Here is a 22,839-nt window from a genome sequence, read left to right as displayed (position 1 = left end):
ACTCACTGTTTTTTTGTGATTTTATAGGTAGTGCTTAGTCCTGCTTCAATGCAGGGGATGAGACTAGATAACCTATGGAAGTCCCTTCCAGCCCTATAATTTTATGATTTCTAGCTCATGATATGTTCCCAGTTGATGACTCCATTAAAGGGTTAAGGAAGGTATATAAGTAATATGCACAAAAAGTAATGCCCTGTGAAAAGAAATAGTTACTATCCCTGTAAAATTTTCTTCTCCTCATTTGTTAGAGTTTAAGCTAAATTAAGGAAATATAACAAGGTTTAGCATTTATTGCAGCACTTCAGTTTCAACTCTTTAGTAGCAGACCCAACTTCTTGTGATGTGGGAGGATATTATAGTTTCCCATTCCACTCAGGCCTTTTAAGCAAATATTTCCATTTGTGCCAAATATTTGTGCCAAATAATAGTTTTATGCTGTGGACTGTTGTCAACCAGGAACTGATTTCACCTCAGACTTTTTACAACCATTTAATAGAAAGATATGTATTCACTCTGATTAGCTCAGGATTTGAACAAGGGTCCCAGAAGAAATATATAAGCCTCTTAAATGCACACAACTTCTAAGGATATGGGTTTAACTGTCTCCCCCTGCGGTAAATACGCTGTGACAGCTCAATCGGAAGGGGAGAGGGGACAAATAAAAAAATTGCCACATTGTTTTCTTATGAATATTTTCTGAACGTTGGTATAGTTTACCTCTGTATCTAATGGAATTTTACATTTTAATTCTGGTATTTTTTTTAAGAAATAAATACAAATCCTCAAATGCATTTAGAAAACCAAACTGACAACAAGGGTAAAATGAGAGGTCAAATCTCATTGCTAGAGATACTAGTTCCTTTTTAGAATCATGCAGTTTAGTTGGTGTTCAGTAGCTCAAACAGTACGGCAGTATTAATTAAAGAGAGTTACTGAAATATTGTAGCTATCCTTTAAACAGTGGTCACGGTATGTACAGGGGAAAAATTACCTCATTGAAAGTGTTTCAGCATAGAATGCTTCATTTGTGATTCTAGCACTGAAAAGATATTTTAAAAGCTGTACTGAGTAAATAAACTACAAAAATAGGCAACACATTTTTATGAAACACACTGTATTCAAATACAATCATTTGCTTCTTTATCAGATTACCACAGTATCAGTCCTTGGTACTGAAGTCAGTATCAAATCTCACATTCACTTGGACTGAGGAGCAGGCCCTTATTCTCTTAAGTTATATCTCTTATTTATTTCCACTCAGGTATCATCTTCCTTAAAACTCACTGATCTTGGAATCATCCTTTTCAAAGCTTTCCAGTGTTTGAGTGAGTCTTCCAATGCACTGCAGAATACAATGCATTGTTGTTTATTTTGTAGCCTCAATGAATTTTTTAAAAAACAAGTTTCACACTTGATTCTGAGCCACATGCACTACATTTCTCCTAGGGAATTGTCCGCTTGTAGTTTTAACATGATATACTAGGTTTTACAATTTCTGCAATCAATATACGGTAGAGTTATAATATGAAATAGCTAAGTTAAAATTAAAGGGTGAGTATCATCTGACAACCTCCTTTGATCAGTAAACAAGGAAAAATTATACAACATCCTAGGAAATAATCTCATTAATTTTAATTTAGCATTGTAAACATTGTTATAATTGTCAGGGAAGTCCAAATTTGCATGCTGGCCTGTTGAGATGCTCTCTGAAGAGATTTTTGGAATTCTGGCATTAAAATACATAGATGGCACAAGTGTCCTGCAAAGTATTTAGGTTGCACATACAAGTTTAAATTGTTGAGAATTTTTATCAGTAGAAAAGACTGTTCACAAAATGCTTTTTGATTTATTGCTGTGTACATTACAGATCCATATCATTTTGTCTTATATTATTTTATTCAAAAACTTGTATAAACCATGAGTTGGCATGTTAGAGAATACTGAAAAGGCATTAATCAACCTAAATACACAGGTACATAGATCTATCTAACAACTATGAAGTAGTTAATAAATTTTTAAGCAATTTTATTATAGAAAAAAGGTCTAAAAGAGTAGTGCTTAATTATCTGGACTCCTCTGTGCTGGGCTCTCTTTTGATTGTATTAATGAAGCAGCTGGCCCATTGTTTCTCTTTAATTCCTCTATTGTTTTAAGAATATGTCACAGCTCTTTATTCTTTTATCAGGTGCTGTGCAGGAGGATCCACACAATACCTCATATTCCTACTGTATTTGCCAATGCACAAAGAAACCTCCAAAGCATTTTTCAAAGAAGGGGCACACATAATTTATAAGTTCTATTCCTTGCACTACTCTACTGTCAAGAATTTCAACAGTATTGGATTTGAATTCATTATAATTTTTTATTAAACAATGTGGCTACATATAGATATAAGTACTCTGTTAATGTTGAAAATTAGAGATCTAGGAACTAACTTGTGTCACATTGAAATGGGGCATCTATCAGTATAGGAAATTATTCTGAGCAGTCACAACCCCATGGGAGGAAGAAAAACAAATGTGAAGATTGTGTCCTGTTATGGATTTGAAAATTCCCCTCAAATGCCTAAAATAAAACACAAAGCAAGGATGATATAAAATAAACAAACTTGTTTTCTCCCAAGGCTGTTAATAAAAAATGTCTTTGTAAAATAGGACTATTTCATTCAGAGAAGGTGGAGGCTTAATTCAGTTAATTGTGCCTGGAAGTTATTATGGTCCATAGACTAATACAAGCTGTTGATTAAATGAGTTCTGATAGTCTTCTGACCCTCCTTTGTAAAAACGTATGTATACAGGAAATGGACTCTTATGCTGTTGCAATAACACAGTCAGAAACACTAAGTACAAAATATAGGCAGCCAAACAATAGTTTAGGACTTACTGACATAATAGGTTTGTATGCTGAGACTGTCTAAGAATGAAAATTGGTTTCAGTAGCAATTATTTATTTCCTAACATTGTACCTAAGATATGCAATCAAAATCCAGATTCAAACGGTTGAATTAATCAAGTTTTGATTAATATTTTGGATAAAAATTCAAAACAATAGCAAGACTGGCTGTATATTTGTAATGAATTTATTTCTTTCCATATTTTGAGTAAGATAGTGCACTACCATGATGGAGTTGCTTGTGTCTACATGAATAAGTTAAAATGTTCTTGAAATGCATTTAGTCATTGCCTTTGTTTTAAGAGGGAATTTAAACTATTTTTAGCAACCTGCTCTTTAAAGTGGGCTCTAATAGAGGCAACAAAGTTACTATCAGAAGCTATGTGCTGGTATTGATTTTTAAACAGAGCTTCACCCATTTTAAGTCAATGGAAAAATCTACTTAAAAGTCAATGCCGCCATATAGTCTTCACTTTAAATTTCCCCTTCAGAGAAAATTATTGATACAAAAGGAAGTAAATAAAGACTGAATTATATATTAAATCTCAAAATCAACATCCTTATTATAGAGAGAGAAAATGAAGAGGCTATTGAAAAATCAAGCAAGAATCTATTATATACCTAGATGTGTGTCTTACATAAAATAAAGTTTTATAGTAGTATACATATCTATCTCCTCAGTGCTCCCTGTCCTCCTACATATTGAAAGCAGGGTATTACCACATCTGAATGTGATTTAATTGGTTCAATTTACTATATGTATTTTATGCTAAGCTTGGTTCCATATCTTGATGAGCCCAGAGGTAGTTCTGTTAGTGGTTTACAGCTACCCATTGCTTGCATTTTATTATTTTTGCGAACCAAATGTCTATCAATCACACAGATAAATTAGAAAAAAATCTGCAAACATAACTCATTGCAAAGATTTTTCCAGCATGTTATATAATTATTAAACTGATTTTTGCCATTGAAAGAAACCATGAATTGTAGATAGTGTGGCTGAAGTTAAATGCTTTTATATTAAATACATTTTGCTTATTCAGTACTCTATATGTATGGTCCTACAATATAATTGAAGCTTTGTCAGCTCTGTAGCCTAGCAACAGATAATACTGTTAGGTTACTGAATTGCTCCTGGTTGACAAGTAGGGAGTATTTTTGTGTTTATCATGTTTGCTAATAATGGGATCCTTTCCAAAAGGCTTGTCTTAATCTTAATTAGACTTTATCAACAGAGGTCTGCATGACATTGTGCAGACACTGATTTCATAAATAATAAAAGTGCAAGTGAAAAATTTGGCAGGAGAAGAAGATATTTAAGGCCACTGATCTCTTGTAAGAGCAGCATGAATTTCCAAAATGTAATCAAGTTTGAACTGTGACTCTATTCTTTATTATCAAAACTTGCAGTACACTTCACTGCAGTTTTGACAGCAATTATGAGTATGATTTATAAGCTTCCTGTTAGGAACCAGATCTGTTTGCACAAGAATCTTGATCATAAGCATTACAAAGAACAGTAAGTCCACAGTTTTCCAGGGACATCTTTTTCCTTTACATAGAACCTGAAGTTGTTTTGGTTAGTTCCTTTTTTTAAATAGCAAAGAGTTACTTGTGTTTTCAGTGTGAGAGACAGATGAAGAGGATCCAAAAATAATATTTTAATTTGGTGGAAGCTATGAAGGTATCAGATAGCTGATTCAGTGTGTGATGCCATTTGATAAAGAAATCATGCCAATGCAGTTGGAATGTAATTTTTTGCTCTAGTATGCACAATATGATATTATTCCACTTGCCCAACTTTCTGATTAAATAAACATTTCTAATTACTTGCATAACTAGTTAATTATATTTTCATTCAAATGTAAGCTAATAAGGAGTAGAGATAAATGCTTAAGCCATATCTGTTGATACTTTTTTTGTTGATCTTGGATTTGATGCCTAGATAATATATGTTTACTGAGTTGTGTTTGGCTGATTTTGTACTTATCATTTTAGAGCAGCTATGGAATTGTACTTTCCGTTCCATTCGGCAGCCTCCAGGTCAGAGCCTCAACTGGTGTAAGCTAGCTTGTTTCCATTGACTTTACAGAATTATGTCAATTTACACCAGCCTAGGACCTGGCCCAGTGTTCTCTTCTAAGATTTTGATACGTGGCTCAGATTCACTGAAATAAACTCTACCCAAGCGACTCAGTAAACTATGTTCCCTTTTCCTTTGGCTGATGTAATGATCAAATCACTTGGGGCCAGATTGGTTACCCTGGACATCAGTGGGATTATTCAAGAGAGTTACTAGTCAGTAATGTGAATGAAGTGTTCATAATCTGGCCTAGAGCCTAAATCAGTGGGAATCTATTTATTAACTTCAGTGGACTTTGAATCAGGACACCAGGACTTGATTCTGCCTGACTTACATGGCTGTACAGTATAGACAAGGGGATGAGAAGTCTTCTCTGCCACCTCTTCCAGCCTAGATAAACACCAGCACAGTTGCATTTCTTGTGTGAAGTACTCTCCTTTGACCATTGGGGACAGTGAAGAGTGGCTGTTGCCCTAACATATTCCCATCAGCACTTGCCTATAAGAAGGGACAGGCATGCAGTGTGGGGAATATAATACACCCCAATACCTATGGAAAATGTTATGCAACTGTTATATTTCATTACAAAGGGACAGTGCTAGCATGCCTACTCTCACTACATGTCTGGGAGCTTCTCTACAACATGGGGCTATACCTTAAAGGCAGACTTGAGGCCCAGTGAAAGTAAATTACTCATATGCATAGACACACATGCCTGCTCTGACCTCTCAAATGCCATTTGTTAAAATATGCCATGTGGATTAACACGATGAAAGAACAAATGCATTGGTGGAGGCAGCATAATTCTTAGGAAGAATTCTAACTGGCAAACTCTGACAAACATATTGAGTTGAGTCAACCCCTTATTCCTGGTGTACAAGGATTTTGATGCAGTCTGATTGCAATTGGAGATCCTGTAAGCAACTAGACTCTTTTCTCCCCCCCTCCAAGGATGAAGCATGTCAGGGTTGTTGCTGGGAAGAAAAAGTTGGCTCTTTTGTTGTGGTTGTGGCATATTTTAATTTTATTTTTAATACAAAGTACATAGCTTTATACGATTATAGCTCAAGCCCTTATACTTAGAAGCTACGTCTACGCGCCCAGTCATGCACAAGAACATATGCAAATGCCTGAAAATAATCGGCAGAACGGCTCTTGTGCAAAAGCCCCTTGTGCAAAATGATAGCTCATTAAGTATGCAAATGAGGTGTGGTGATATTCATCACCATGCCTCATTTGCATATGTTCTTGCACAAGTCTGGGCAGTGTAGATGTAGCCAGAGTGTTTTCCCAGAAGCTGAGAATGAGCAACAGGGAGTGGAACACTTGATGATTACCTGTTCTGTTAATTCCCGCTGGGGCACATGGCACTGGCCATTATCGGCAGACGGGATACTGTGGAAGATGGATCTTTGGTCTGACGCAGTATGGCTGTTCTTATAAAAGTGTATAAGAACACATTGTATTATTGTTACACTACAAGTTTAATATATAAACAAGAATAAAACAGAAGTAAGACACAATTAAAAAGAACCCACCCTCCACTCACACAAATAAGTTATATATTGTGTTCTCAGGTAAAATAGTGTAGCTGGTTACACAACCTCAAAATAAAGTCATGTATTTTTTATATCTAAGATGCTGATTTAAATATCCCTTAATCTGGTTCTCTCTGAGGGTATGGCTACACTGACACCCTAGTTCGAACTACCTAGTCCGTGCCGCGTGTAGCTGTGTGTGAAACGAGGAGTAACGGTAGTTCGGAATAGGAAGCCTAGTCCAAACTACCTAGTCCGTGCCACGTGTAGCCACGCGGCACGGAGTCCGCACTAGCGGACATTTAAAAATGGCAGCGCCCGGCAAGATGCAAATGAAGCCCGGGAAATTCAAATCCCGGGCTTCATTTGCAACTCCGGTTGCCTACATTACCACCCTAGTTTGAACTAGGGTGGTAGTGTAGACATACCCTATCACATTTAAATATCCCAGGCTTCATTTGCAACTTTGAATGCCTACATTAGCCACCCTAGTTCAATACTGGTTTTGTACTGGTGTAACTTCAAGGCCTTCAGTGAGTTTATTTCTGATTTACTTTCATGTGAGTGAGAGACTAATCCAGCACATAGTGTTCAAATTCCTGGTGGTTGTAGGAGTTGGAGATACAGTTGTATTGTTATCTTCCCTTTTCATCTTCTTATTTTCAAAAGGAAATTGGTGAGAGTTGCCATCTTTGTATGTCCTAATTCTGGAAAATAGAGAACATTACGCTACACTGGTCCTGTTACAATAAATTGTAAATTTCATAGCTACCTTCAACTGCTGTAATACCAAAGAGTAAATGCAATGAAAGTTTTCTTCTTTGAAACTTTTATACCACTTTGAGGTCTGGAAGCTCAGCTTTATTTTTCCACTGAAACATATTGTCACTGATGCTGTTTTGTTTGCTCATCTTTGAAAGCTAATAGACTGGTTTAATTAATTGTCCAAGATTTCTCTAAAACAATGTCTTAATTCTTCCATTTAGCTGTGGCATATCATACACTGTTGTTATCTCCTCCACCAGATTTTTGCAACAAGTTGTTTTAAAACTATAATCTCTTTGAGGGGGAAAAAATGAAGTGCAGTTGAAAAGGCAGTTATGCTGAAAGATAAACACAGCAATATTACTTATCAAAATGAGTACAGTTTTGCTTGCCTAATGAATACAACATATAGCTTTTGCTATATATACAAAACCTCAGGGAACAAAAGCTTTATAACATATAAAGTATGCAACATTATTTCAGGCATAACTATACTGGATATGTATCTAGGCCTGAGAGTGTAGATAACACAATATAAGTGCTTTGCCTGTCTAAACATGTTAAATAAATGAGCATTCACTATCACATTCAAATACATTAGTAGATGTACTTGCATAGTTAATTTTCTTTTTAATGCACTGCACGTGACATTTGCAGCACAGAGCTATAGTGTATCTTACTGTTTGATGAAAGTTTTCCCCTTCCTCCCCTTTTAAACAAACCTTTATTTGAATAATCCTTTATGAAACAGATCTTTGGCATATCTTCTTTTCAGGAAGTTCAGTCAATGTAAGCAGAGATAAAACAGTCATGTTATGAAGAATATTACATAAGGAAAGATTTTTCAAAGAAAGATGGTAGCAATCATAAGGAAGGGGAAGATGACCTTATGAGGAAATCTGATTTCTTCTTTGCAGCGTTTGGATTTTTTATTATAATTCTGCTGTTGATGAGGCACTTGGAATAAAACTGAAATTGATATGAAAAAATATACAGGAAGTATAGTGAAAAGTACCAGTTAAAATAGTTTTACTTACAATTGAGATCTGAAAATGTCAGTCTTTTAGGAGACAAAAGGGTGAATTAGGCTGATCATACTTTTGTTGAATTGATTGTAGAGTATATGAATATATTTTTATCGTGGCTTCCTTAACAATATTTTGAAAATACTTCAGTATCTAGCAATGTAACTTTAAAATGCAAGAGTTATCTGTACAAGTATTTCATCCCAGTTAGAAGAGAGTATAAAGACACAGCACCGATGTTTGAAGTTCTTTTGAGATTTACATTCCCAATTAAATCTGTTTCTATTTTTCATATAGGGGGCCAGCTTTGGTGTACCACTACTAAAACCATCTCTGAGGGTGAAGAGCTAATTGCCTTTGTTGTGGATTTTGACTCAAGGCTACAAGCCGCCAGTCAGATGACTCTTACAGAAGGAATGTATCCTGCACGTCTGTTGGACTCAATACAACTGCTCCCTCAACAAGCTGCTATGGCATCTATTTTGCCTACAGCCATTGTCAACAGTAAGTGCATAATATTGTACCACAGCGTGTTTTAGTTTTGTTTCTTTATATGTTTATATTATATAGCACAGCAAAAATAGATGCTAGCTGAATACAGTAGTGTTTGGCCCTCTCTCGGACAGCAGCTCTGTAAATCTGTTCCTACAGCTCACAGAATTAGAAAATCATAAAAAGTAGAGACAAAAAGACCTGTTAACTTACCTGTTAGTCAATGCAGGCTTGGTCTTTACAATACATATTAATATTTATCCAGGCTAGTTTTCCATTTCTGAAGCAATAGAAATAGCTTCTACCACTTCTCTGAGACTATTTCAAAATACAATAGAGATCATTGTCAGGAATATTAGCTCCAGTTCATGGAAGCATCCGTATTGGAGAAGGATGCTTAAACTTGTGTTTAGGTCTCATTGACATTAAAGGGACCTAATCACAGCACTCACCTTCTCTCTTTAATATTCTAGTGCCAATAGGGTAACAACACTGCATACAACTTCTTGAATCTGAACATTCAGCCTAAATGTTCTGTTAATTAAATTCCCCAGTTATTACGATTAAGACCCCTTATACAATCCTATTTGTTCACTCTTCTTTCACCTCTCTAAAATTGGTAACTGATATCATGTTCTTCTGTAGTCACTTAACCCTATTATATATGTGAAGCTCTTCATCTTTCCTAATCACTCAGGGTATATCTACACTACCCCGCTAGTTCGAACTAGCGGGGTAATGTAGGCATACCGCACTTGCAAATGAAGCCCGGGATTTGAATTTCCCGGGCTTCATTTGCATAAGCGGGGAGCCGCCATTTTTAAAACCCCGCTGGTTCGAACCCCGTGCAGCGCAGCTACATGGGGCTCGAACTAGGTAGTTCGGACTAGGATTCCTATTCCGAACTACCGGTACACCTCGTGGAACTCTTGCGCAAAAAGGAGTTATTCCTTGTAAAAAGAGGAATACTGAAAAAAACCCTCTGTTCTGTCGATTCACTGTACATTTTCTTGCACAAAAATGCACTTGTGGTGTGGACATTCAACGAGTTTTTGCATGAAAACAGCCTTTTTTGTGCAAAAACTCTGCAGTGTAGACGTAGCCTTAGAGTAATAACTGAATTCTTAGATTTTAGTCCCCAAAGAGACCAGTATGCTCCTCCTGGCTATCAAGGCAACAATAGCTTTACCCAGTAGGAATAAGAGATCCTCCAGAAAAGGGCTTATTCTCCAGAGAATCACGTCTAGACTGGCGCTTTTCTCCGGCTTATCCCCAAGCCGGAAAAAAGTGGCAGCCATGTAAATGCAAATATCGTGGGGGATATTTAAATCCTCCACGGGTTTTGCTATTCCGATGTGTCTAATCTGCATCCCTTTTCCGGAAAAGGGGTGCAGTGTAGACACAGCCCAGGAGTTTTTCAGGATTCTGGAGATATCCCAGAAAAACTCTTCTGCATCCAGGGTTGCGTTTTTTCTTCCGCTTTTTTAGGGGAAGAGCAAACAGGCTCTTTCGGTCACCCCTATACTCCTCTTTCTACAAGGAATAAGGGGGCTTCCAAAAGAAGGGTTTTTTTCCTGACATTTGGTATAGTCTAGACAGGCCAAATGTTGGAAAAACCTCTTCCTACAGAAGATTTTTTTTTAAAGCAGCAGTATAAGGATTGGGGATAGCAAGTGATGGAGAGGAGGAGAATTGAGAGGGCGGGGCTTCAAGGAAGGGGCGAGGCTTCAAGGAAGGGGCAGGGTGGTAGATCTTGGCTTGGTCTGTCATTTTAAAAAGTGATCTTGGGTGTAAAAAGGTTGGACACCACTGCTTTATGGGATCAAGCTTCGTGGGATCAGGATCCAAGTGACTGAGAATGTCTCCTATTAGATATTTTCATTGTGTTTTAATACAGCTGAGATTGCATTTATGCCACAAATTGTTAATTGTATTTTGCTTAAAAAAATTTGGTGTCCTAAGAACTTACATCAGTGTTTTATATTAATTGGTTATTTTATTAATTGACTTTAGCCTATAAAATAAACAAATGTTTTGCCTTGTCTTTGCAAATGATGTTGTATGAAACTTGTGGCTACCTTGCCAACATTTTCTTAAGTAAGCTGTTTCTTTAATGGAAAAATTAAAGGACTTAAACCTGCATGTTACTTGTGGATGCAGAATACAGTGTGGCTAACCTGTATCTGGTTTTATTTTCTTGTAGAGGATATATTCCCTTGCAAATCCTGTGGCATTTGGTATCGAAGTGAGCGGAATTTGCAGGCCCATCTCATGTACTATTGCAGTGGAAGGCAAAGAGAAGGATCTCAGATGTCAGAGGAGAATGAAGATAGTGCTCATCAGATATCCAGTGTTTGCCCCTTTCCCCAATGCACGAAAAGTTTTTCTAATGCAAGAGCTCTGGAAATGCACCTAAATTCTCACAGTGGTAAGTGAAATATATCCCTCTGTAGATTTAGCTGTTCTTTAAACATTTACGTCTATAAACCTAATCTTCTTCAATTAGTCTTTAAATGTCAGTAATGCAATCAAGAACTGGAAGCATACTACTAAGAAGACAGTCATTCCTTGGCCATATTATATAGTCCCTGTATCTCTCACATATCATCTGTTTATTTTTTTCAGTTTTTTAAACTACTAGTACTGCATTTATCTGACCTCTTTATGCATTTACAAAATTCAAACTGTTGATCTTTTAATGGCCTAGATTCTCTCATATAGTTAAACAAAGGTGGAACACTGTGTGCCTCCATTGAGAGGGTTGGTGTTTAGGCTATAGGATGTTGTCAGGGCTGTTTCCCACTTTGGCACTCTGAGGCTATGTCTAGACTACATTTCTCTTTTGAAAGAGGAATGTAAATTAGACAAATCGAAAGTGCAAACGAAGCACAGATTTAAATATTCCGTGCTTCATTTACATATTCACGTCTGAGCACTTTTTTGAAAAAAGGTTTTTCAAAAGTGAAAGCGCAGTCTAGATGCAGTTCTTTCAAGAGAAAAAAAACCTTTTTCAAAAGAACCCGTACTCCTCATATTTTCAGGGTTTTTTAAAAGAACTGCATCTAGACTGCACTTTCACTTTCGAAAAACCCTTTTTCGAAAAAGTGCTCAGACGCGAATATGCAAATGAAGCATGGGATATTTAAGTCCGTGCTTCATTTACACTTGTGATTTGTTTAGTTTACATTCCTCTTTGAAAAGAGGAATTTAGTTTAGATGTGGCCTGAGTGCAGAAGGTGGAGGCCCGCAAGAAACAATTAAAAATACCTTGCCTCCATAAGCTTCTGCTTAAAAACTCCCCAACGTCACAGATCCCCTAGCATTGGGATGTAGCTGCCACCACCAAGTGAAACAAAAGAAACTCCTTTCTTCTTCTTTCTTCTTGAATCCAGGAAGAAAGCTCTTGGACTTCTTCCAGAGGGGTACCTCCAAGCTCTTTTACCACAAGAGAGTTTGGAAAAAATAGAAAACAAACTGCAGTCTCTGATACCTGACCTCTCAGTCTTAGGCATGCATATACATCCTATTTCTTTCCAGGACACAAGAATCAAATCACTGCCTTAAAAAAGGTGATTTTGTTAACAAAACAAAAGGATATACTTATAGCTTAAATGTTGCGGGGAGAGGGAAGACATGGATTCACACAGAGAAGTTTAACCAAACAACCAAAACAAAACAAAAATTACCCTGATCATGACTAAATACACATTTTCCCTTCTTTACTCACAATCTCTTCATGGTTCAGTCCACTTCCATGCACCTGAATTCCTTGTATGCATGGTAGTCCTGCCTGGGTTTAAATCATTCTGTTTCCCAACTCCTGGCTTAACTCACACACAAAGAAAATAGGCAAGATATCTATCTATATGCAATTCAATTCAGCACTGTATCCCATTGGTTCTTCTGGCTTTCTGCCAACACCACTGCTAGCTACATGAGTTTAATCCTTTCGTTACTGGGTGCTGGCCAGCACTCCTCCTATCCATCACAGATGTGCATTAGGAACTCCTGTGCTCTTATTCTAGGTCTGATGCTGACTCACACTGTAGCGTTAAACTAAATCACGACCTCTAAATTCAATTTCCCTTTTTATAAAAAGAAAATATTACTTCCTATTCATGATACAGATTAAATCTGGCATAGAATTAGACCCATTATCATATATCTCTGAGTGTTCTGTTTAAATTTAGCTTTGATTTGGTCAGATTATTGAAAATCACAAGTTGTGAATGTATAGAACATCCCACAGTGAAGTTTCAACCAGGCATGCAAAGTCTGCAGATGGGGAAGGCTGTGCTATCAAGCCTAAGTAGTTAGCTTGGCTTAACAGTGAAATATGTATTAATGTATGCCTAGTAAGAGTGTCCAGAATTCTCTATGGTCCTTGTTGAGTAAGGAGGAGTTAAAGAGAGCTTATGTGTATTTTACATTTTTACATCAGAGAGCCTCAGCCCAATGTATCACAAGTGGATGCCATTCAAGGTTTCTGGGATCAGATCTCTCTACTGCAGATCTATTAAACGGCAAAGTGTTCCACTAATAGCACATATGCAGTTTGCAGGCATAACTCTGCCCTGATGTATACATACATTGAAATTACTATCTTTCATTGTATCATTACACTTTTATTTAAAAAAATATTTAATTACATTTTCCCCCCAACTTCCATTTCGTATTTTGTAGTTCTGTGTAATACTTTCTGTATGTCCTTCAAAATCATTTATATGAAAACACATGGTAAACCATAACATATTACATTTCCAGACTAACTGTACACTGAAAAGGGAAATGTGCAATATGTCTCTGCTCTTTCCCAGAATGTGCTGTTACTTGAAAAGTTCATGTGTAGTGCATGGATAAGAAAATGATGAAAATGCAGACTTACAGAAAACAGAGTTCATATAACAAATCTAAGACTAAATCAGTGAAGGGGGCTTAGACTCAGCACAATTTGATGTTTAGATGCTATGAGCTCCGTGGAATTCATATCCCTGAGTTGGGAGCCTGGGCTTCTTGTGCAATTCACAAGAGGAGAGTTAAATATCTAACAATAGATTTCCTTAACTAAGCAGTAAGAAATGTTGATTGGGGTAGGACTTATGCCCCACTTCTCAAAGTCTCTTATGTGCCTAAATTTGGGATTGAAGGGACGGATCTATCTCTATTCAGCAGCCATGAGATCTAGGCACCTAAATCATGTCAGCCCTTTTTTGAAAAAAAAAAAAGACAGGAAATGGTGGTCTTATGGTACCCAATAGATGATCAGATAAGGCACTCATCTGAGATACAGGCGACCCAGATCAGAATCCATACCCTGGAGCAAAGAGTGCCCTACCTATCAGGCTGTTGATCATTTTGTGATAGGCTATTCTCAATCTCTCCTGCTGCAGCTGTTCCATTGTTTACTAAAATACTTAAATATTCATTAAGCCACAGAGGAAATAATTCAATAGGCCAATGCTTAGGTCATACAGCTGGGAGACCCAAGTTCCAAGATCCTGTGCCAATAAATATGTAAGTATTTTATCTAAAGTAGAAATGTAGGTGCTCAGGATTAGGCAGCAGCTAAGCAGTGTGTTTAGGTATCTAAATTTGGACTTAGTAAACTAAAGTTTCAGTTAGACACCTATATCCCTTTCTGTGTTTAACCCTAAGGTAGTAAAATACATGGTACTGTTTTGATGACAAAGAATTTGTGTAAGTTTAGAAGGATAAAAAATATAAGTTTGCAATGTTTTTTTTTAAGCTTCAGGAAAAAAAGGGTAATATATTGTATGAATATATTGTATTAATATGTTAATATTAATTAATATATCTATATATCACATTAATATATAACATTAATATATTATATAGTGTGTAATGTTGCAATATTAATATATGCTACTGTATTATATATATACAACACACACATATATATATATATATATATATATAATCTTGTAGTTAAGACTACCTCATATAAGAGAACACAGTTCAAGATGTGTAAACTTAATTGTGGCACTGTCTGACTTTCGAATGCAGAACCAAGTCAAGCAATGTTTAGCATTCTGTAAATGTTCTTTTTGGTGCAGACTATTTTTTACCCTTACATCCCTAGAAATTCACATACATATTGCAAATTCTCCACAAAGATTATTTAGAAATGTATTTCTTTATGCTACATTAACTCATATGCTATAAAGACATTTTTATGGCTAGAGTAAAGAAATTCTTTTGTCCTGAATATCTCTGTTAAAAGTAAAAAACCTTCCTTTTCACCTCAGTAGAACTATTTACATTTGTAATAGTTACTTACATGTGTTTGGAGGATTAGGACCCCATTGATCAGACAGTAAATCAAGGTGCCTTTTACCTACCTATCACGGGATAGAAAATAGGGTATGTCTACACTACAACGTTAATTCGAACTAACTTAGTTCGAATTAGTTAATTCGAACTAACCTAATTCGAACTAATGGATCCAGACTAAAAAACTAGTTCGAATTAGCGTTTTGCTAATTCGAACTAGCATGTCCACATTAAGTGGACCCTGAACCGGGCTTAAGGATGGCAGGAAGCAGTGCCGGCAGGGCATCAGAGGAGGACTTAGAGCGTGGAGATGCTGTCTCAGGCTAGCCGAGGGCTGTGCTTAAAGGGTCCCGACCCCCACCCCGGACAGACAGTTCTCAGGGGTGCCCCGCTTGCAAAGCAGTCCTGGCTTGGAGTGCCCGGACTACCCACACTGGGCACATAAGAACACTTGGCCATCAGCCCGGCTGCACTTGCCGCAGGCTGCCATCTGGGGAAAGGGGGTAATTGGGGGGGTTGCAGGAGAGCTTCCACCCCCAGAAGCCCGCAGAGCCAGCCCAGTCCTCCCCATCGGGGGCTCGTGCCCCATTCCTCCCTCAGGTCCTTCCACTTACCCATCCCTCGCCCTCTTCTTGATGTACAAAACAAAGATAACGTGTCTTCCAAAATGGAATCTGTCTTTATTGAACAAAACTGGGGGAGACTGGGAAAAGGAGGTGGGAGAGGGGAAGAGAGAGGCTGGGAGTGGGGAGGGCAAATAAAATGATCAAGGGTTGGGAACAAGTCCCATATGAAGAGAGGCTAAAGAGACTGCCTCTTTTCAGCTTAGAAAAGAGGAGATGGAGGGGGGACAGGATAGAGGTCTCTAAAAGCAGGAGTTGGGTGGAGAGAGTGCATACAGAAAAGTTCTTCATTAGTTCCCATAAAGAAGGACTAGAGGACGCCAAAGGAAAGGAATGGGTAGCAGGCTTCAAACTAGTAACAGAAAGTTCTTCTTCACAAAGCAAAGAGTCATCTTGTGGAACTCCTTGCTGCAGGAGGCTGTGAAGGCTAGAACTAGAACAGAGTTTAAAGGGAAGTGAGATCAAGTCATGGAGGTTGGGTCCATGGAGTGGTATTAGCCAGGGGGTAGGAGTGGTGTCCCTGCCCAAGGTTTGTGGAAGGCTGGAGAGGGATGGCATGAGACAAATGGCTTGGTCACTGTCTTCGGTCCATCCACTCCAGGGTCCCTAGTGTTGGCCGCTGTTGGCAGACAGGCTACTGGGCTAGATGGACCTTTGGTCTGACCCAGGACGGCCATTGTAAGCTCAGGGCTCAGGGTCGGGGGTCTCAGTGGACCCCCTTGATTTTCATGCACACCTGCTCCTGGGTGGCCAGGCTGGCAGCTCTCCTGCCCTAGACGGCCTCTTTCCTGTGCCTAGTGCGGAGATCGTGGACGAGGTCCCCGATGTCTGCACTAGCCCAGGCGGGTGCTCACCTCTTGCGGTCCCGGGCAAGCTCCCGGGAGCCGCCAGCCTGGTCCTGGGAAGAGGGGGAGTGCTGGGGGGCATCGGGTGGGTGGCTCGATCCGTGCCAGGTGCAGGGTCTGCTGGCTGGGTGCTGGCAGGCTTACACCTGGCACGGGCACCTTTAAGGGGTCCGGTGCCGGGAGGGGGGCAGACGAGTTTCCCTGGTGTTGGCCAGAGTGGCCACCAGGGAAAGCTGGGGAGGGCTAGCCTCCCACTAGTTCGAATTAAGGGGCTACACACCCCTTAATTCGAACTAGCTAGTTCGAACTAGGCTTAATCCTCGTAAAATGAGGTTTTCCTAGTTCGAACTAAGCGCTCCGCTAGTTCGAATTAAATTCGAACTAGCGGAGCGCTAGTGTAGCGCCTATGAAAGTTAATTCGAACTAACGTCTGTTAGTTCGAATTAACTTTGTAGTGTAGACATACCCTTAGATACTGTACCACTGGACATTTTGAAAGCAGAGAGGGACAATCTCAGTGTGTGTAGGATACTATCCTACTTCTAAACAGGTTCTAAGTGTAATATTACAAAATCTATGTAAATTTCTTGTGAATGTTTAATGGCTGCCACATTTGTGACAGCTGCTATGTTGGCAGACATCATGAAGTGAACCAGGGACTACACAGCTAAAACCATGTCTCTATAGCTTGTGCTAAAGACCTGAAACCTAACTGGGGGCTGTAACAAACCCATATCCTCTATGGATCAGCAAAAATGGGACATAGAACACACATTAACCAGTGCGTTATCTATGTCCTTGGACAGGCCATCCCAAACATGTGAGGCCCACTGCATTTCACATCCTGAGTAAGCCCCCCATATGTTATGGCTGCAGGGCACTTTGACCAGCACTAGTAAACTGGAGCAGAGACCTCCCGGTCTGAAGAATGAGTTTCCACAGCTCAAGTTTAAGTTTCATCATGACACTCAGTGCTCTGCACTGCTTCAGTGTCACAAAGCACTCTTCAACCCCCCAACTCTCCTGGACTTGACCTTTGAACACCCTCATCATACTGTTGTGCATGCTGATGTAACAAAAATTGCGTTACCTTTCATTTAAATTGAATTACCTTTATGTGACTTACAGTTTCTCCCTGCACCTCTGAAATTTTAACCATTACCAGAGAAACCAATATGGGTGAACACATAGAGAGCACTTTCATCAGAGGAACATGAATTATTCTCACCATGTTTATATTCTCCTTGTGTATGCTTTTCATACTGTACTTCATAAGAGGAAAGAGGTTACCCTAACATGTTGTGTATTGTTTATCTTGTCCAAAGGAGTGAAAATGGAAGAATTTCTCCCGCCTGGTGCTAGTCTGAAATGCACAGTTTGTAACTACACAGCAGACTCAGTGATTAACTTCCATCAGCATCTGTTTTCACATCTCACTCAAGCTGCCTTTAGATGCAATCACTGCCATTTTGGCTTCCAAACTCAGAGGGAGCTACTTCAGCACCAAGAGCTACATGTCTCTGGCAACAAGCTGCAAAGAGAAAGTGACATTGAGCCCTCTCCAGGTGGCACTGAAGAAGCTTTACAGCCAGCAACAGATCTTTTGAACAGAAATGAAGTCCCCCTGAGCCAAAAGACCATGCAGACTAAGGATGCAAGTTCAGACACTGAGCTTGACAAATGTGAAAAAAAGACTCCACTTTTCCTTCCAGCCCAGAGGCCAGAAACACAGCCTGCAACAAATAAACAAAGTTTTTCATACACTAAAATAAAATCTGAACCATCTAGTCCAAGACTTGCCTCATCCCCAGTTCAGCCTAACATTGGCCCTTCTTTTCCTATGGGACCTTTTCTCTCTCAGTTTGCTTTTCCACAGGACATCACAGTGGTTCCTCAGGCTTCAGAAATCTTAGCCAAAATGTCTGAACTGGTACACCGAAGACTGAGGCATGGCAGTAGCAGTTATCCTCCTGTAATTTATAGTCCATTGATGCCAAAAGGAGCTACCTGTTTTGAGTGTAACATAACGTTCAACAATCTGGACAACTACTTAGTACATAAAAAACATTACTGCAGCAGCCGATGGCAGCAGATGGCAAAGTCACCCGATTTTTCCAGCATTTCTGAAAAAATGCCTGAGGCTGTAAGTCCTAACAATGGCCAAAGTTCAATAAACATTCTGAATACTACTCCCCACACTTCAGATGCAGAGAATCAGCTTCTTCAGACATCTTGCATCAACTCCTCCTCTGTGTTAGATTTGATTGGGCCAAACAGTAAGGGTCATGAAAAAGATTTTTCTGCACAGACGAAGAAGCTTTCAGCTGCAGCCAGTACTGATGAGAAAATTAATGGAAAACCTGCTGATGTGAAGAACCCTAATGCTGCTTTAGTAGAAGGAGAAAGTGATCCCAATAAAACCACATGTGAAGCTTGCAATATTACTTTCAGCAGACATGAAACTTACATGGTCCACAAACAGTATTACTGTGCCACACGCCATGATCCTCCACTGAAGAGATCTGCTTCCAGCAAAGTGCCTGCTATGCAGAGAACAATGCGTACACGTAAAAGAAGGAAGATGTATGAGATGTGCCTACCAGAGCAGGAACAAAGGCCACAGCTGGCTCAGCAGCGGTTTCTTGAAGTGGCTAATCTTGGCAACCCTTGCACATCCACTCAAGAATCAACAGAAGGTCTTGGAGAATGTTACCATCCGCGCTGTGATATCTTTCCAGGAATAGTCTCCAAGCATCTAGAAACATCGTTGTCCATTAACAAATGTATTCCAGTTTCAAAATGTGACACTTCACACTCCACAGTTTCTTGCTTGGAGATGGATGTGCCCATAGATCTCAGCAAAAAATGTTTATCGCAGTCAGACAGGACATCCACCTCTCCAAAAAGGCTGCTGGACTACCATGAGTGCACAGTGTGCAAGATCAGTTTCAACAAGGTAGAGAACTACCTGGCCCATAAGCAAAATTTTTGCCCTGTCACTGCACATCAGCGTAATGACCTGGGACAGCTTGAGAGCAAAGTGTTTCAAAACCCAGAAAGTGAACGAAACAGTCCTGATGTCAGTTATGAAAGAAGCATAATCAAATGTGAAAAAAATGGAAACTCCAAACAGTCTTCTCCCAATGGAAACTTGTTTTCTACACATTTAGCAACTCTTCAAGGACTTAAAGTCTTTAGTGAAGCAGCCCAGCTTATTGCTACAAAAGAAGAAAACAAACATTTGTTTCTTCCACAATGCCTTTACCCTGGAGCAATAAAGAAAGCTAAAGGAGCTGATCAGCTTTCTCCATATTATGGAATAAAGCCAAGTGATTACATTTCTGGTTCCCTTGTCATTCATAACACTGATTTAGATCAAAGCACAAACACAGAAGTTGAATCTCCTAAAGGCCAGATACCTTCAAATGGGTGTGCTGTGCAGAAGAAAGAGTCTCTTCCATTATTGCCAAAAAACAGAGGCATGGTAATAGTTAATGGTGGACTAAAACAGGAAGAGAGGCCTGCAACAAACCAACAACAAGAGAACATTTCCCAGAATCCTCAACATGAAGATGGGCACAAGTCTCCCTCTTGGATCTCTGAGAATCCTTTAGCTGCAAATGAAAATGTCTCTCCAGCAATTCCTACTGCTGAGGAACAGTTGTCTAGTATAGCAAAAGGTGTTAATGGTTCTACCCAGGCCCCAACCAGCGGGAAATATTGCCGACTGTGTGACATCCAGTTCAACAACCTTTCAAACTTTATAACTCACAAGAAGTTTTATTGCTCATCACATGCAGCAGAACATGTCAAATGAAACAATCAGTCACCTTTGGTACCTGTGTTTAGTATATTGTTCCATAAAGGTTAAAGAAAGCTGTTTGAATTACATCTGGACAATCAGGAGATAATTCATAATTGCTGAGTTGACTTCAAGGTGTAATTTCATTACAGTCCATTAGTAAAGTGTATTATTGGTGCCATTTTCAAAATATTAATTTATTTTACCAGAAGTATTCATAGCTGTAGTTATGTTATTTTTTATTTAAAAACTTTATATTAAAGTCATTTGTAATGTTATTGTATAGTTATTGTGTAGCACATATGGTTTGCACTGTATAGTAGATTTTAAAGAAAATAGTCACAAACAATACAGAAATCATTTAGGAATAGCTTCAAAAGCACTTGTGTAGCCTGATTTTTTTCTTATATGCTGTTGCAGATATACGTATATGCTAAAATATAACTTGCAAAAAAGTTTCATCTATGCTTTAAAGTTCGCCTTAAAATTTCAATTTCTGAACTATTGGGCTCAGTTTGCACTTTATATTTTAGCAAATACAGTACTTTAGTAATTAGGCTTTGCATTTGTATGTAGCAGTATGTTTCTGTCCACTTTCTTAATCTGAAACGTACGTTAAATGAAGATGGCAATTTTTTTCTTGTATAGTACTTGTATTTTCTTTCGCTGATGCATCTCTGTCTCAATTTTTAAAATTTTGCTGTTAAATGCAATACTTTATAAAGAATGAACAAAATTACTGGAAGCAGTATTGTAAGTAATGAAGTCATATCAATCAGTTTTATCTTTTGAAAGGCACAGTCTAAAATGAAACCCTAAACTCAATGCTGCAAGTATGAATCTAATTCATATATAAGATATATTTAAATATAAGAGTAGCAATACTGCAACTGGTGATCACAAAGATAATGTTCTACTTCTGATAGAAACAATTTCTCAACAAATGTTGTTACTATGCATGTATATGGATGGAATAAAATTCCTGATCATTGGAGATGTTTGGCAGTATTTATTTTTTCCTTTGTTTGCAAAGGGCATAGATATCGAACAATTTAAGTGAGCAACTGGGGATTTGAGAACACTCTACACTAGAAATAAATATTGCTGCAAACAGTTTAAAAGGTGAGAATGAATATGCTGAGTCCTATTATATGCAGGATAATTCTTTAACTGAAACTAAGTAAGACATGTCATTGAAGGATAAAGGCTTGACTTCAACATGCTGAAGTCAATGGAACTATGCTGCTTTACATCAGCTAAGGAATCACCTGTATCTTTTAATCTAATCAGTGATCTCTAAAGAAAAAACTACTTGCATTTTTCAAATGAATAGTAATTTTCTTTCAAGTGACTAATCTTTTGTTTTAAACATATGTATAGTCTAGGTTAACAAATGATAAATGCCTTTTAAGAATGGACATACAATATTAGATATCAAAGTGGTGAACAAAAAGTGAATATGCAACCGTGCAGTCCCAACCCACTGTTTCAGACAGATTTAACATGGGGCGAGAAATTAATTATTGGTACATTTTTATCTTATAAATTTGTAAGTAAGCCCTTCACATGAACACGTCAAACTAAAAACTTTAGTTAAGTACAAACATGTAGTCAAACACAAAAAAGGATAATATTTGCATCAAATAGCCATGTAGATCCTGAGAATGTTTTATTTTCTAATGCCTGAGATTTCTTTATATATCTGAACAATATGAGAAATAAAAGTAATGGTCCAAATTTTGTAAAAATGATGTCATTTGTTTGCATATTTAAGATATGAGTGTCAACACACACACAAAGGACCAATGTGGGCTGCATCTTAAGGGCATACAATGTTCAAAATGAAAGCCCAAGAATTTTACAATGTTATTTATGCTAATTTCATCCCCCCTTCCTCATCTTACCTTCAGGCACAGATTGGAACTTAACCCTTTTGTCTTTGGTAAAGAGAAGTGGTGACCTTAGTTATCATTTTATGGGCCACATGCTCATCACATTACTCTGGCACCAATTCAGAGTAACTCTGGTGACCTTTTTTTTTTTTTTGAGTGTATATGACACAGTCTTTCACTATTCCTAGCATAGTAAATTATTTGTAATGGATTTTTCACTTTCAGTCCTGGAGGTATGATGTCCATCTGTTTGCACTTGGAGAGGAAGATGATGTCTTTTTATATCTGTGCATGGGGGCCACAAGTAGGTTTCAGGGAGTTCACCAATCAGGCCAGTATTACTCACTGGAGCCCAGGACTGAAAGCTAAAATCCCACCCACCCTGAACCCCGAGCCCCACCAAGCTGAAGCCAAAGTCTGAGCAAGGCAGCTTTGGGGGGGAAGGTTGGACAGTATCGTGGAGTTCCAGGCAATTGTCCTACTTATTACCCCCTAACATGTGGTGTGGCTTTTATATGCAGAAAAACAGTTCTTCTGACACAGATGGATTGTGGAATTTTTATAGCATGTGCGGAGAGGGATGCTCAGAAA

General features: G+C 38.4%; 1 protein-coding gene across 6 annotated transcripts in view; it reads left to right on the top strand.

Annotated features, from left to right (window-relative positions):
- The window catches only part of ZFPM2 (zinc finger protein, FOG family member 2), a 569,933-nt gene extending 547,314 nt beyond the window's left edge, over positions 1–22,619 (top strand). For 5 of the 6 annotated variants that reach the window (XM_075920227.1, XM_075920231.1, XM_075920230.1 and 2 more), the window contains 3 exons: positions 8,601–8,807; positions 10,999–11,223; positions 17,880–22,619. In XM_075920227.1, the coding sequence (XP_075776342.1) occupies positions 8,601–8,807; positions 10,999–11,223; positions 17,880–20,371 (2,924 nt within the window). In that variant the 3' untranslated portion in view covers positions 20,372–22,619. The remainder of the gene's footprint in view (positions 1–8,600; positions 8,808–10,998; positions 11,224–17,879) is intronic. The other variant, XM_075920226.1, reaches the window with a different exon arrangement.
- Positions 22,620–22,839: the final 220 nt, after the last annotated feature.

The sequence above is a fragment of the Pelodiscus sinensis genome, chromosome 2, assembly GCF_049634645.1.
Source record: "Pelodiscus sinensis isolate JC-2024 chromosome 2, ASM4963464v1, whole genome shotgun sequence".
NCBI classification, from domain to species: Eukaryota; Metazoa; Chordata; order Testudines; family Trionychidae; genus Pelodiscus; species Pelodiscus sinensis.
This window is presented reverse-complemented; position numbering and strand designations above follow the sequence as displayed.